Source organism: Elaeis guineensis, chromosome 2, assembly GCF_000442705.2.
Source record: "Elaeis guineensis isolate ETL-2024a chromosome 2, EG11, whole genome shotgun sequence".
Lineage (NCBI taxonomy): Eukaryota > Viridiplantae > Streptophyta > Magnoliopsida > Arecales > Arecaceae > Elaeis > Elaeis guineensis.
Window position 1 is genome coordinate 111,002,712 of NC_025994.2, and position 15,345 is coordinate 111,018,056.

General features: G+C 35.3%; 1 protein-coding gene across 1 annotated transcript; it reads right to left on the bottom strand.

Moving 5' to 3' along the window:
- Window positions 1–1,369: 1,369 nt before the first annotated feature.
- LOC105043117 (urease accessory protein G) lies at window positions 1,370–14,832 on the bottom strand. The gene is made up of 7 exons (XM_010920535.3): window positions 14,575–14,832; window positions 14,269–14,466; window positions 12,033–12,093; window positions 6,825–7,026; window positions 2,914–3,035; window positions 2,677–2,781; window positions 1,370–1,654 (listed from the first exon to the last, which is right to left on the bottom strand). The coding sequence occupies exons 1-7, from the start codon at window positions 14,637–14,639 to the stop codon at window positions 1,571–1,573; spliced, it is 837 nt and encodes a 278-aa protein (XP_010918837.1). The 5' UTR covers window positions 14,640–14,832; the 3' UTR covers window positions 1,370–1,570.
- Window positions 14,833–15,345: the final 513 nt, after the last annotated feature.

Sequence of the window (15,345 nt, forward strand, 5' to 3'; positions counted from 1 at the left end):
ATGAGATTTTCTTACATTCATAAATAACTAATTTAGTAAGCTTTTTTTTTTTTTTTCCTATTCTCTTATCAAGAATTTCTTATATTCGTAAATAACTAATTTAGTAAGCTTTTTTTTTTTTTTTGCTATTCTCTTATCAAGATTTTCTTATATTCATAAATAACTAATTTAGTAAGTTTTTTTTTTTTTTTTTTTTCTATTCTCTTAGTTGATATATAGTTTGCGTAATACAGAGACCATGCAGGTTTCTTTCCATTTATTGTTTTTTTTTTTTTAAATATAAGATTTTAATCTTTTTAAAATAAAAACAAGGAAAACTACAACTGCGTTGATGTTGTTTCTAATTTCAAATTCTCCTTGAGCTGATTTATTTTAAAATTTCGGCAATCACATTTTTGGATTAGCTCATTAATCTCTGATAACATGGAGATGACCATCCAAATTTCGTTCCCTTCCCACTAGGCCTGCTGAGTGGAAGCGCCACTTATTCGGATCGTGAAGGGCAGAAACTCATGGAACCGCAGTATCACGATTCATAATCCAAAAACGCCTCCCACATGAGGTGGAATGCAATTACTAAGCTCTTGAATTTTTTGCAGTAATCATATGACCTTTGATCAGATGGAAGATAATCCATTTTATGACTTCGAATTGTCAGTGTGATAGGAATTTCACTTGTTAATTTAGGGCCTCAACACCGATTCTGACCTTTACGTTGCAGCCATTTTAAGACTGTTTGGGAAGGAGACGAAGCACATGTAGTACATCAAACTGGAGCCATCACATTCTATTTACTTGGTAGTTCGAATTCAAGTGTAACTTCAGAACATGACCGATCATGTACAGCTAAATTGGATAAGAACCTGCCCTAACCATGCTGCATTACATGGGACAGCCAAGTACGATGACAAAGTTGGAAGCAAAAGCTGAGACATGCATGAATCATACCCCTAACACAGACATTTCTACAAGATGATAAGAGTATGATGTTTCTTGCAGCCCCCAACTATGTTGCTAAAGGTGGAAGCAATTTGTCCGAGGCGAGGCATGCATGAATGATAACCCCAATATAGAAATTTCTACTAGATGGTAAGAATACCACGTTTCTCGCAGCACCATTCAATCCACCTCGCAAGGCATGGGAATCTACAAGTTTTTTCCCCCTTCTCTGTTAGAATCTTATGCCAGCTATTGATGTTTAACATCAATCTCCACGTACATATAGCTTCAAGGATTACTGATGCCTCATCCTGTTGCTAGTTTAGGCATTATGAGCTCATCAAGAACAAATATGTAACGGTCTGATCATCTGCAGCAGTACCACTGGATGACTATGATTACACGACGGTGCAGATTGTCATCATGAATGTGAACAAATGGGCACCAAGTTTGCAGTCAATTTACTAACTGTAAGCAAATTTACCACTCTTATTACAACATTATTTTTAGTACCAAAACTGGTATCCCAATGACACTTCACAGAGCATGACAAGCAGCTAACCAACATTGAACGCAATAGCTGTATGCTCCAAGTTATAACACCTGATTCAGGAACAGATACAGCTTCAAGTCAATGACGCTTATTACCTGTTGCTACTTCCCATGCTTGCAAGATATGATTCACAATTTCCTCTACACCGATTCCATGCTTCACCTGTGCAAGTTCAATCTTGATATGAATGTAAAGCAAAAGTAGCTTGGAAATGAATCAACCTCAAACACAAAGGAGAAAATCTCTTTTCTTGCCGTAGTCAAATAGGAGACTCGCAAGACCCAGTAACCTAATTCAAGGTTTTAGATATCTAGCATAATTGCTTCCTTCCATTAAACTGAAGAGAGCTGAAATATTCTAAGTGAAACACAAGTTTATTTGTTTATCAAGTTGGCCCAAGTTGGGTTTGGTTCAGGTCTGGTGTCAGGTTCAGGAGGGTTTCAAGCTCAACCCAAGCCATATGATCTGGCTCACAAAACCTCGGCCCAAGCTGACTCCACAAGAGTAGGGTTGAGCACAAAGGATTCTGGTTGAGCCCAACCCAAGTAGCACCTACAAGACTGAAAACATCAACACCGCTCCCTAAAAGTAATATATTTACATAATGATTCTTGGTCTTAAATCAGGAAAATGCAATAATCAAATTAGAAATCTCAACATGACGAGGTTTAGTAAATGAGACAATATCCAAAAAATCCCATGTGGAAACACTGAGGCATTCGTTCATCAAGACGGTTGAACTCTTTAATTTAAAATATGGCAGGGAGAATGACAGTCTCATTTAATTTTAAGATAACATATGTTATTCTTAAAACCGGATGTCCATTTTAAATCTCACAAGCACATAGATCTCAGGGTTGAAGTCTGACACTTGTCTATGAGACAAACTTGGTTAATCAAACTAAGCTTGTAATCTATATGATGCTACACAGGAATCATATGAGCTACTAAAAAAATCATAGTAGTCAATAATATATCAATGATCAATAGTTTTGTCTACTTAATTTATATAATAACTTTTCTGTTTTCAAAGTCAAGCAGCAATCTTTTGCACAGACGTTGGAAATTTCCAATATGATTTCATTTGTTAGAAATATACTTAAAAAAAAAAAAGGAATAAAAAAGGCATGTAAAATATATCTCAAATAATCTTTAGTGGACATGCAGATTAGCTATAAATAAACCTGAGCAAAGATGAAGGGCCCTCCATCCCTCATTCGCAATGCATCTCGTTCCATAACAGCCAAGTCAGCTCCAACAGCAGGTGCAAGATCTGTCTTGTTTATTACCTAAATTCGAGATACTTCAGATATATCAGAAGATAGCTGTACTTGAAATGAATAAGCATTGCAGCAGTTTAGCAACGTTAAGGTGGGAATACAACACTAAAAACAAGAAGAAATAGCAATATTTTCACATACCAGAAGGTCTGCTTGTGTTATTCCTGGGCCTCCTTTTCTAGGTATTTTGTCACCACCAGAAACATCAATTATATAAATTATATAGTCTGCTAACTCTCTGCTGAAGTTAGCGGCTAAATTATCTGCATTGACAAGAGTAAGATTCTTTACTACTCCGACATTTTGACATTTCTGTTTCTTGGAATTATAATAATTGCTAATTTTGTGATGTATGAACGTTCATAGTGATGATAGCTGAATGTAAAACAAAGGGCAAAAAGATGCAATAGGAAAAGGATGGAAAAATACCATTCTACAATGCAACCAAACACCTAGGTGAGCAACAAACCATGATACTGCTTTTTTAATCGTCTTTATTCTACTACTCATCAAATTTAGTTACCAAAATCTAAAAAGATAATATTCTGGACGAGCATATGAGCTATTAATAGCTGATCGCTTCACATCATTGAATGATGTAGCATAATTATGTAATTTATAAAATGACAAGTTTTTTGTAAACCGACAGAAAGCAAAGTAGTTCCCTAATGCTTCAATCTATTATAAAAGGATGAGGGGACCATGAATTTTCTGTAGAGGCATTTACATCATTTATTTCTTGATATACTTTATACCACAAAATGTTTTATACCATGCATTTTGCATATTTTATTATTTTAGCCATGTTAACAATAATTCCTCCATCAGTCAAAATGGGGAAAAAGTTGATATCGAATGCTTACATCAACAATATGGAATTTTCTCTTTCTCACACCCATGCGAACCCAATAGTTTAGGAAAGTATGCATTACAAGTTATGAATCTGAATATGAATCCATAGAACAACAAACATCTAGAAGAATTTAATATTAGCTCAAATGGCGATCCTTCCACCTTTTGTTTTGGGGATGAAGAGGAAAACTTACCTGCAATTTCTTGGTGCCAGTAACCACCATCCTTGGATCAAAACTAATGGAAATATTTGAAGGATCAGAAGATCACCCAAGCAAGGACCCATACCTATACCTTATATGCTAATTGATGTCCTGTTGGAGGAACCTTAACAAAGAGTCTTGCACAATATCTAACATCATGCACTCTTCTCAGTTTCAGCACCACCATCTTCAACATGTTTTTTCTTGATGAGTACTTAGTTATATCAATGCAGATGAAACCAATATGGAAAAAACTTGAAATAATCACAGAAAGGATATGTCTAGACTCAGATGGCCTACAACAGCTCTATTAAACCATGTGTCCTCTCAATATCTGAGCCTTGTATCAACTCCTTAAGTAAGGCTTATTCTCAGGAAATTAAATTCTTTGACTTCGTTTCAAATGATATGAGGTCGACTGTTTCTGTTCTTCCTCTACAATTAACTTCGCCATCAAATTAAAGCAACAATTCACACAGTCCCTTTCCACTTAACCCTTAATTCAGTATTGGAATCCTTTATCTCATGTGAGAAGATGTAATCATCTAATCAGCTTATCCATTTTTAGCACTGTTACCATCTCTAGGCCTCATCATGGATCACAGTTTGAAGGAGGCTAGCAAAAGTTCTTCAATTGTATCACCCTTCACCTGATAAATTCATAAACTACTCTACAAAACTTATTTTCTGTACTTTTTCTACCAACGGGTCCCAATGCTTTACTTTTCTTCATAATAGAAATTGCAATCCAAATTTTTCCCTTTTACAGCATCAGCGCCTATAACCAGCTCAAGATGATTATAGTATAGGCCACTCAATTAATTCAACATCTTGACTGATAAATTATCTGCACATTAGTGATTGATGTATCCATCTGTAATAGAAATTTTTACTCAGGCCCATCTTTGTTTCCTTTAAAAATCATCCTTGCATCAATTTGAACATGATCAAGAAATAAAAAAAAAAAAAGAAGAAGAAGGGCTGCATCACCAAAAAAGAAATCATCCAAATAATAATATCATAATTCTCAAGTTTTACTATTAAGGCTAGAGAAACAAACCATGAACATGCAGCATACTGCATCCTCTTCAACTTCCCCCAAATGCCATACGATTCCTCGTGTTTAAAACTGAATCAACCTGAAAATATGCCCCCTTTTTTCTGATATTACATTGTAGGCAAGGCCTAGTACAGAACATTCATGCAAAGTCAATGCATTCAAGCTCCAAAGAAGGGTTCTTTTTGATTGAAAAAAGAAAACAATATATGATTTACTTATTTTGGAACAAGATGTGTTGACCATATTTTTCAGCTTCTATCTGCAGATTCAAGAAGGTACCTTGGGAATTATTTTATGTGATTGCCAATTGCAAAAGTCGCCTCTGAGTGAATTATGTGCAATTTGAGCTTCTTTATTCCTCATGCTACAAATGAATATACTCGTATATTCGCTAAATTTGCAATAAAATATGGTTGTACCTTTACTTGGTCTTCTGTCGCCTATCTTTTCTCTCCCTTAAAATATTCAAGGTGAAGAATCATATTGCCCAAATTATGCAGAGTTATAGTTGAATGAATTAGCCTAACAGCTTTTCATCCAAAAAAGGGTCTCCTCCTGAAAAAAGGCCCTTTGAGCTCATTACTTTAAACTCCTATTTATTCACGGTTTTAAGAACTAGTCCATGCTAGCTGGCACATATCATGCTGGGCTAGTAACAACACCTGCACCAGGTCGTACATCTGACCCTCCCTGGACCCCACAGTGGTGGGAGACTTATGCACTAGGATGCCCTTTTTTTTCTTTTGTATCACAAGTACATGGACATAGCATGACAAAATGCATATCATGTAGGCCACTGGTTGACACACTCATGCCAATAACACTTAAATCCTTGAATTTACTATTTATGGTGATTGCTTGACACCTTAGCAAGAATAGTAAACTTCCCACCAAATTACTTGACCAAAATTCTTTCGTTTCTTCTGGTCCAATTAAATAATCAAAGGAAAATAAAGAGCTTAGTTCAGCATGGTTTATCATCCAAAACAAATCTTATGAAGCTCAGTTGCATTCTCCTACATGACCTCCAATATCTTCCAGAAGGAACACTAAAAGGCATAAAGCCAGACACGAAGTAGACTCTTAGTTTTTACTTGTTAGGCCACCTTCTCCCTGAAGACCACCTTAAAGTTGATTACAATGTTCAGAAATGTCCACCACAAGCAATGCATTGACAAGTGGGTGCTTTGGACAGTGAAAAGTCTATGAAAAGTTTTACAGTTGCAGCTGTTGCATTTTTTTTCTCCCTTCGCCAACTACCTTCAACTACGCAGCTCTACACCTTTTTCACTAATAGCAACATTATTAAAAAAAACAATTAGGAATTAAACCATCAAAAAGAATGGAACCTTTTAATGTGTATGCATAACACATGAAGCAAAATCTTCAATATTACGAAGATCATCTGAAGTCTTTAAGTGGAACCAAGTACATATTTCAACCATCAAAAGTTCATAGAAAGTACCATTACGTTCATCAGATGCTGCTCATACAAGTATATCAAAAGATAATGTGCGGGCACAAGTGGAAATAGTAGTGAATGCATGCGCGGGAAGCTTCATGGTGCTTGCATCAGAGTGTGCATCTGAGTCTGCATGTGCATCTGTGTGTGTGTTTGTGTTCATAAATATGTATGTATGTACTGTGTGGATGTTCATCATAAGTCTTTACTGATGCAACATATGTTTTTATATATGTATCCCAGGGGGTGGGTGGGTGCAGATGTCTGTATGTCTACGTACATCTGCATGTGAATGTGTGCCACATAAATTGGTACAACAAGGTAATTAGATATGCATTCAAGTCATTCAAACAACCCTCAACAACCTGTTTTCTCTAGGCATATCTCATAATTATCTCACATATGATGCACAAACTTCAACAGCCCCATTTATATGTGAAGCAAAGGTTCTATGCTACTGAATAGAAGAAAGTACCTCCTCCTGATTCACACAGAAGTAAGTCTGCTTTGTAAGACTTAGATAGCTCTTCAAGAGGGCCAAGATTTATACTAATATCTTCACGGATAGCAGCATGTGGGCAGCCTCCTGTTTCAACAGCACGGATCCTTTCCACAGGAAGTGCTCCATGCTTAACCAAGAATTCTCCATCCTCTTTTGTGAATATATCATTTGTTACCTGAACCACATTATGTAGTATTCATCGGATAGAAAAACCATCAGCAGAATTGGTATTGAGGCTTCTTTATATTAAGCACCAAATCATTGATACAACAATAATAATTGGTAATACATCATAAGAATGAACCAACTATAAGTGGCTTGAGTAGTGCAACTTTTCTGCACATTATTTGGGCTCATTTGCACCAACACTATGTAGAGACTCCACCTGGATCATAAGATTTAAGTATGTTGACATGTTATCATTTTTTTAAAAATTATATAATATGTCAGAGAATCAACATTAGCAACGAAGTTGCAAGACACCATCAACTACTGCACGTCCCAATCCTCCATGCTTAAGCAACGTCCCATGTTTTTTCTGTATTTTGACAATTTTGTCTTCAAGGATTAAAAAGAACAGCACCTAGTACCCAATTTGGCCTTTAAAGGATAAGTTTCAGCTCTGCATTGTTCATAATGGCAATCATCTTGTATGAGTTGGAAACAGTGGCAAAGAAAATAACCCCCCTCTTTTTATTTTATTTTTTATAATGAAACCAAGTCTTTAGCATAGGTAATTGCCTGAATCGGGAGAATCAGTTCATCACCCTTGCCTCCTGTTGATGTTAATTCTTTTTTATATGCTTTGTTAATCATTTTTTCATGGTTAAGTCCATCTTAAGCCTAGGTAGTTTCATATTTGTCAAGTAGTATCAATCAGATACAGCTTGCAGCAAGTTCAGAAATTTATCAAAGCCATTCATTAGATACTATCAGTGCATGAATCCCAGTTTAGAATTATGGTATCATCTTCTCTAATGCCCTAAGCATTCATTTTCTTAGATGCATTTATCTTAGCCAAAAAGTGTTGTCTTGGCTATAAAGATCGATGTGTTTTCCATTAAAGTTTCACAAAGAAAGTTTTATAGCTGAGTCCTAATCTTAAAACAACCCTCTGAAAATTTTCTAGATGTCACCTAGGTTTAACAGGCCACTAGCTGCACTGCTTAGGAGCAGCCACCTAAGCAGGCCCTATACCCTAGAATGATTAAATCTTTCTTTCCTACATAGCCATCGATAAGTGTTCCACACAAAAAAAAAAAAAAAAAAAACACTGCAGGTTTCTCGTCAGTACCCAAATGTTATCTAATCTGCATTAGTTCTAACTATTTACATTCTACTAATGGCAAACAACTTCATGGCATATCATGAAATGTTTTTCCATTAACTTCTAAAAAACTAATGTTGTCATCCTGAACCACAAATGCAGATACTACCCCCAACTCTTACAACTTTACTATATTCTTTTTTTCCAATCTTACACTCTGGCAAATCAGTGTAACTGATTCTCTCTAGGAGGCATGACAATCCTGGTAAAACTTATGATTATTGATTTATTCCCTTCCAGTACATAAACTCATTCATGTGTCTTAATGTCCTTTTGCCAATACAATCTCTGGATAATGAAGCACAAAACTTTTCAGTTACTTTTTTTTTGTGTGGGAAAGGTACCTTTAGTCCAACTAACAAAAAAGCATCGTGCAAGAGAAAAACAAAATTCACATGCAAGATCTAAATGTCCATCAAATGGTCCTATAGTTTAGCCCCCTATCTTGCTTAATTCCGCTTTTCCCAGGAACATGGCAACAAATGCCAAAAGGTTTTTTTGATGCTGCCTTGACAGCAAATCATAAAATTTACTCAAGACTTTCGTGGGGCCTTATCAACTTACTAGTATATTTATGTATGTACACATGTACGTACATATATGCTAGAATGCTTCTGAGAGCATTTGTCCTCAAATGCTTCCAAGAGAAAATCAACGAGGGACCTCTCAAAATCAAAATCCATACCACCGATCATGATCTAAGTTACATAAAATGCCTGAGGACAGAAATCATGAATTTTTGAGATAGTTTTCCTGTGCATCAAATTAATACAAAATGGATGATTTTAATGGGGTGACCACATTTTGTTTTGATCTACATTGCAAAAGCATCCAAGTCAGCTCAAATTTAGTGTGTGCATCTATACCTTAAAATATTTCCCCCAAGATCAATGGTTTGCATTTATAAATCATACAGCCTATGAAATACTTTTGCTTATTAGCTATTCTCTTCTGTTTATTTTGTTCTAGCTTGATCCATGGGAAAGAGACTTTTAATGCAAATGATTTTTAGTCTGTTATCATTTTATATAATGTAGATCATGATCAATGGTGTGAATTTTCATTTTAAAAGGTCTATCACTAATTTTTGCTAGAAACCATTTGAGGCCAAATACTGTCAGAAGTGTACTAGCTTAACTCAATATATGTGTGTGTGTTTGATATCCAACATTGTCCAATTTCAGAACCACCTATCCAAAGTCAACCATGTTTTAGGTGTCCACCAGGGCCACCCACACCACCTAGACCTAGGCAGCAGCCAACCACCTTGCTGAAAAGGCTCAACTGGCCAGGGCATTACGTATGGACTAAGTTCCCAAGGGCAGCCAAAGTGGAATGCCTAGGTCACCTACCTAGGCCTAGGCGGACTAGGACAGGTCAATCAGGGCATTAAGTTTGTCAAAGAATAAACTATAATCCCCATTGTCTTTCTCACCAGTGCCCAAACATCTTAATTACAACTTACAAGTTCCATTAACTTATTAATTTAGTTACTATTTTCCGACTTCGTTTCTATTATTCATCATTTGGTGGAGTCATTTGTTGTATTAAATCAAATTATTTTACCATCAATTTTGAATAATAAATTTACATTATCATAAAATTTTAGGGAACTGCAATTCTACTAGTTGACATGTCATGTTAATGTTATACCATAATAGGTCCACAGGAAGCAGTAGATGTTAACTTCTATTTTTTGTAGTTAAATTATAATATATGAACTTTACTGTTTTCAGCCTAAGAATGCACTCAACTCCCACCAAAAAGCTATGCCACTCCATGTTCAGTCATCGACTGCAAACATCAATTAAAATTTTGGCCGCAATTCTAATATTTTTGAGCAATGCTTTATGTTTTGCTAAAATGTATAAGTTATCTACCAGGTTTTGAGTAAAGAAAAACATGTAAAAGGTAAACATTTTTAATCAATCTATTTGCAAAGGTCGTTTGTTACAATTCAAGATTTTCCCATTGAAAAAACTAGGAGGAACCTGCAAGTATCAAAAATGAATGTGGTACAATACATGTTCGATACTGGTACCATTGTTAATTCAGTTATTTTCCAATGAAAAAGCAAAGCCCCTCATGCCAAGGAACAATAATTTCTACTTTCACAAAGGAAACTATGAAATTAGTGACCTCCGGATGCACCAACCCTCCGCTTACATTGGTTCCCAACTACTTGCACAATCTATACTATCGAAAAGAGCATTGGAGGGCTTCTTGGGTATCTCTCAAATTTTACCTTGGGTGGAATGTCAACTAGTTGGTATATAAAACTTTATTAAACAAAAATAAACTATATGGGTACATGTGGGAAAGAAATCTTTTCTTTCTCCATGTAAATTCAAATCTCATAACTTACCAATTCCTAGTACATCGAAACAACCGTTTCTCCATATTTCTCCCTTATCTTGTACACTCTTCAACTCCTTAACCATTAGTATGCTCTAATTCTCTATTTCAGAATATAATGCATACTCAAACACCCCACCCCTCCTGTCTCACTGAATGATCACGACTACACCCCATACTTTTAGTTGGGATTACTCCTCTCTCTCTCTCTCTCACATGTCTGAACCTCCAACCCTTTTCCCCTGTTTTCCACCTAACCCTTTCCCCACCCAACCTTCTCTATCTCTTCCCATCTTGTCATTCCCTTTTGAATAAAATATTCTCTGATACTTATTGTTTTACAAATTTATTTTTTATTTCACAAAAATATTATTATAAAACCTATATTTAAATATTATTTATTTCATATATCAAATTTCATACTTCTGGTTGTTTTGTATTTTTACGCTTAAATATTTTATTATTTGTTAGTCAGATTTTGTAATTATTCCTCTTTGATAGTTGAGACATTATTTTTTTCTTTATAACTTCTTTTCTTGCTTTCATAATCTAAATCATTCTTTATATTTTCTAATTTTATTTATTTTATATTATCTGTATACCTTTTTGCTCTTGCAAATTGCATTTCCTCTTTTGACTTATTAAAATCATATTCTTTGTTTTTTAAGCGTGCTTTCCACTACTAATAGGAATTTTAAAATTTTGTTATTTTTATTTTTATTTTTGTCTCATAGAGTTTATCATGTATTTGAAGTTTATTAAATTCTCTATTCTACATATATTTATACTTTAAAATACTATTTTCCATTTTTATGTCAACTAAGAGTTTGTTCTATAAATAATATATTATTGCATATTTAATTTTCTTCTATTACTTTGCATTTAATACCCAGCTAAGGTATAATCGCTTCTTTTTATTATTTTTATGGTTACTAAACATGTAGCACACATGCCAATATGCTAGCTCTTTCCTTATGTCTAAATCGTTCCGAAACAAGAACTATGTCCTTGATATAGCTTGAAAAAGGACCAAAGAAATGTACCCTAATTGATAGATGTGACATTTTATACGATATATTTTAAGCACATAAACAAACCAAGTTGCCAGTACAATGACTTCAGCAGTCCTCCCTACACATCCATGCAATCAACTTCTATTTCAAGACCATTTCTCATGCTCCATGCAAATGATGCATCTAGACCTACTTTTTGCCTTTGAGCAACAAATTTATGTATATCTTTTTCAATTTCTTTTAGACATTTAGGTCCACAAAACTGTTCAAACTAGAACATAGAAAAATGATGCATTCTGTGTGAAGACTACTGATTATAAACCAAATCATAGAGACAACTGGAATCCATAAGGCATAATTCAACCTATAATGACCTTGAGATAATTGAAGCATAATTTTCTAGCACAGATAACTTATATTGAAAATTCAATGAGAATAAGATGCAGTGCAATGATACATCTAAAATTGTTGGGAGATGAGACATACCGCAGCCAGGCTGTACTTGTCACGTAAGAATTGGCAAAGTGCCAGCATCAAAGCTGTTTTCCTGAATAATTGGAAACAATGTTATATTATCACATACCGGCATTCTTGACTTCAAAGGAATATATCAATAATTTGATCATTTCATACTAAACTAACGAAACAGAACATAAGCACAACAGAGATCACCTCAGTAATGATATGATGATTGCTAACATTGAAGTCATGACTGATAAGTCAGTTTGGCCTCAAATATCCAAGACAACAAAAAGAAAAAGTTCACTCTTTCAAACATGAATATTGCATTCATTCAAAAACTTCAGCATAATATCTGAAATAAGTCAAAATTGTAGACCTGGAAAAAATTCAGTTCTGAATTGAAGTTTCACATATTTAGAAATTTCATCTAAAATATGTTTATTGATAATGATTAGATTCTGCTCATAATAGAAAGTAACATGTATCACTCTCAAAAGCACAAAAATCTTTGAAGGGAAACAAAGTACTTTTTGAAGCATGCCGATGGAGAAAGAAGATGTGATTTGATATAACAGGAAATGTCCAAGAGCAAAGATTGACGAAATATTAATGCTTGCTAACCAATTAAATATTGTAATAGAATTCCGCGAAAGCATCACATCAAGCATCCCTGCTGGAGATTCTAAATGAGACATGATATGAAATTAATTGGATATTTACACAATAAAAATATTTAAATTGGTAATTAGGAAAAAAAGACCTATACATGATTTTATGTGTCACATTCTGCATGACCCAAAGAACCCTTAACATTAACCAATTCGAGTTGCATGAAACTAAAAACAGAACTAGTCCAAGTTACCTCAGGCAACAATTTAGTCATTTTCAAGTGTACAGCAGCCAAGGTATAACCTTAAATTAAATAAAACTTTACCAGCTTATTTATTAAATAATTACCTTTTGATGCCTTAGACTTAGGTACCGCTTAACAAGACAGAAGTGCATAAAGAATTTAAATAAACAATGACCGTAATAAACAGAGCATATCCCTTTTCTAGATTTAGCTTGGAGATATGTGTAATGTTCATTTACTGATCTTTTGCTTTTGTGTTCCAATCTTTCCGCACAAATCCAAACCCCTTTCCATGGAGCCTGTTTTAATATTTCATTGCACGTCTAGCCCAGCTAATGCCATAATTGTGTTGTTTGTATATGGGAGTTGAAAGCACATTTGTCTGCATAGCTCTGTGCCAGTGTGCTGTGATACACCTGTGTACACACACAAGCACAATATGCAAGTGTATCATATATGAGAGGCTAATATATGTCAAGTTTAGAATTTTCTGCATACTGTATGGTTCATAAGTAGCATTTAGGCCAAATACATATAATCCCTACATCCGCACATGATGAAGTATATTTGTATTTATCAATGATATATGCAACATGCACAGTCATGAAAATAAGATGCCTTCCAAGTTTTGGGGATCCAAGAAATGCAACAAAAAGATAAAAACAGTGAGTCTAGATTTTTCTACATTCCATCCAGAAATTTTTCCAAGAATTAAAGGTACATTGGCATCACATCCTTTATTGCATTGCAAATTGTCCGCTATCATAATTAAAAGGGAAGCATGCCACCATTTTATAGCTTTTAGTCCCTCAAAAGTCTTCCGTTCTCTGACTAACTTTTAACCTGCATTGCTCCCCTTATAGACTCATAGACCCTCCCAATCTCGCATCGCTACGCGAACATACAATCTAAAAACACTTCACCTTTACTAAGAAAATTTATCTAGCATTCTATAATATAAGGACAAAATTAAAAACCTATCAATAGAATTTAATGCTAAATAATCGTCCAGACACTAATTCCCGACTGCTATTATCCCGCATGAAAAGTAAACTAAAATCCAAAGCAATAGCCCACATGGCTAGCAAAACACAACAGAAAGAAAGAAAGAAAGAAAACAAAAGAGAAAGGAAATAAATCAAATTTGGAGGAGAAATTAACTAAATACAGATGTGAATGCAGTTGTATCTTGCGTATGCAAACGCCATATTCATATGTAATGCGAGCTTTCCACATACACCTGACGGAAATGGCATTGTCTCATTAAATTCATAAAAATACCAAATCGAAGCTAGAAAAATCATCAAGGAACCCCCCCCCAAAAAAAAAAACGACGTATGGAAAACCCTAAAATGAGGACATAAGTTGGAAATAATGAGATAGGAAGGGGCAAGAAGAAGTCTTTACCCAGTCCCGACAGGGCCGCCGATGCCGATGGTGAAGGCGCGCTCCTGGAAGTCTCTGGTGACGAGGGGAGGCGCCCGTTTGCTGAAGAAGCCCGGGGAGTAGATGGGCTCGTGAGAGTGGGGGGCCAGCCCGTCGTGCGAGTGATACACCCTCCCGTCCGGGCCGACCCACGACGTCGCGGACCCGTCGTGCCCTCCTCTGCGAGCCAAATATATCAAAAACCTAGCAACTCATCACAACAAGAAGAAAAAAAAAAAAAGTAACGCCCAAAGACGCCGAAAAGAACGAAAGTAGAGTGGAGATTACTCGTGGGTATGGTGATGGTGGTGATCGCCATGGTGGTGGTCGTGGTGGTGTTCTTGGGTTGCCATGGATTTTAGCGGGCGTCTAAAGGTTTGATGCGGTGGTCTCGGCGATCGCTAACGGAACACAAGGAGATAGAAGGAGCAGAATTTGACCCAGGGGAAGAAAGTGAGAATATCCACACAGCCGCGTCCGGGAGGCTCTTCAGACCGGATCGGCAAGTACCAGCGGACCACCGTACCACTGCATAGAATGGCGGAGGCCATTCGGTACGGACTGTTTTGTTTTTCCAACTTGTAAGAGTGAGTTGCAAGAACCTCCCTAACTTCCCAATTTATTGTATTTATCTTTGATAATTTATAAAATCTATACTTATGTCCAATTAGATTGATGACGCAAGTAATATCCTTTTATTTTATATAAAAATCTAAAATTACTCTTCAGTGCATATATTTTCTTGAGAAATTTTTTATGCACCGCGAATATGGTAGAAAATCTAACATGGAGCACACTGTCTTATCTTATTGATCCACATAGTCATCATTTTTCAATATATATTTAATACCTATAATTTTATTTTTTTATTTAAAAATTTTAAATGATAAAAATGTTTCTATTTTTTGAAAAAAATTATGACATCTTATGTCCATATTATAACATCCTGCATGCAAAAAGTTATAATTTTGATAGAGGATGTCATAATTTGGTCGAAAAAATTATGATATCTTGTGATATATTATGACATTCTACGTGCAAGAAGTCATAATTTGATGC

Coding starts and splice junctions, on each gene's coding strand:
- LOC105043117 (XM_010920535.3), bottom strand. CDS start 14,639: ATGGCAACCCAAGAACACCACCACGACCACCACCATGGCGATCACCAC. Junction 7,027..12,032: donor ACAAGTACAGCCTGGCTGCG/GTATGTCTCATC, acceptor AATGTGGTTCAG/GTAACAAATGATATATTCAC. Junction 3,036..6,824: donor TCTGTGTGAATCAGGAGGAG/GTACTTTCTTCT, acceptor TTGTCAATGCAG/ATAATTTAGCCGCTAACTTC.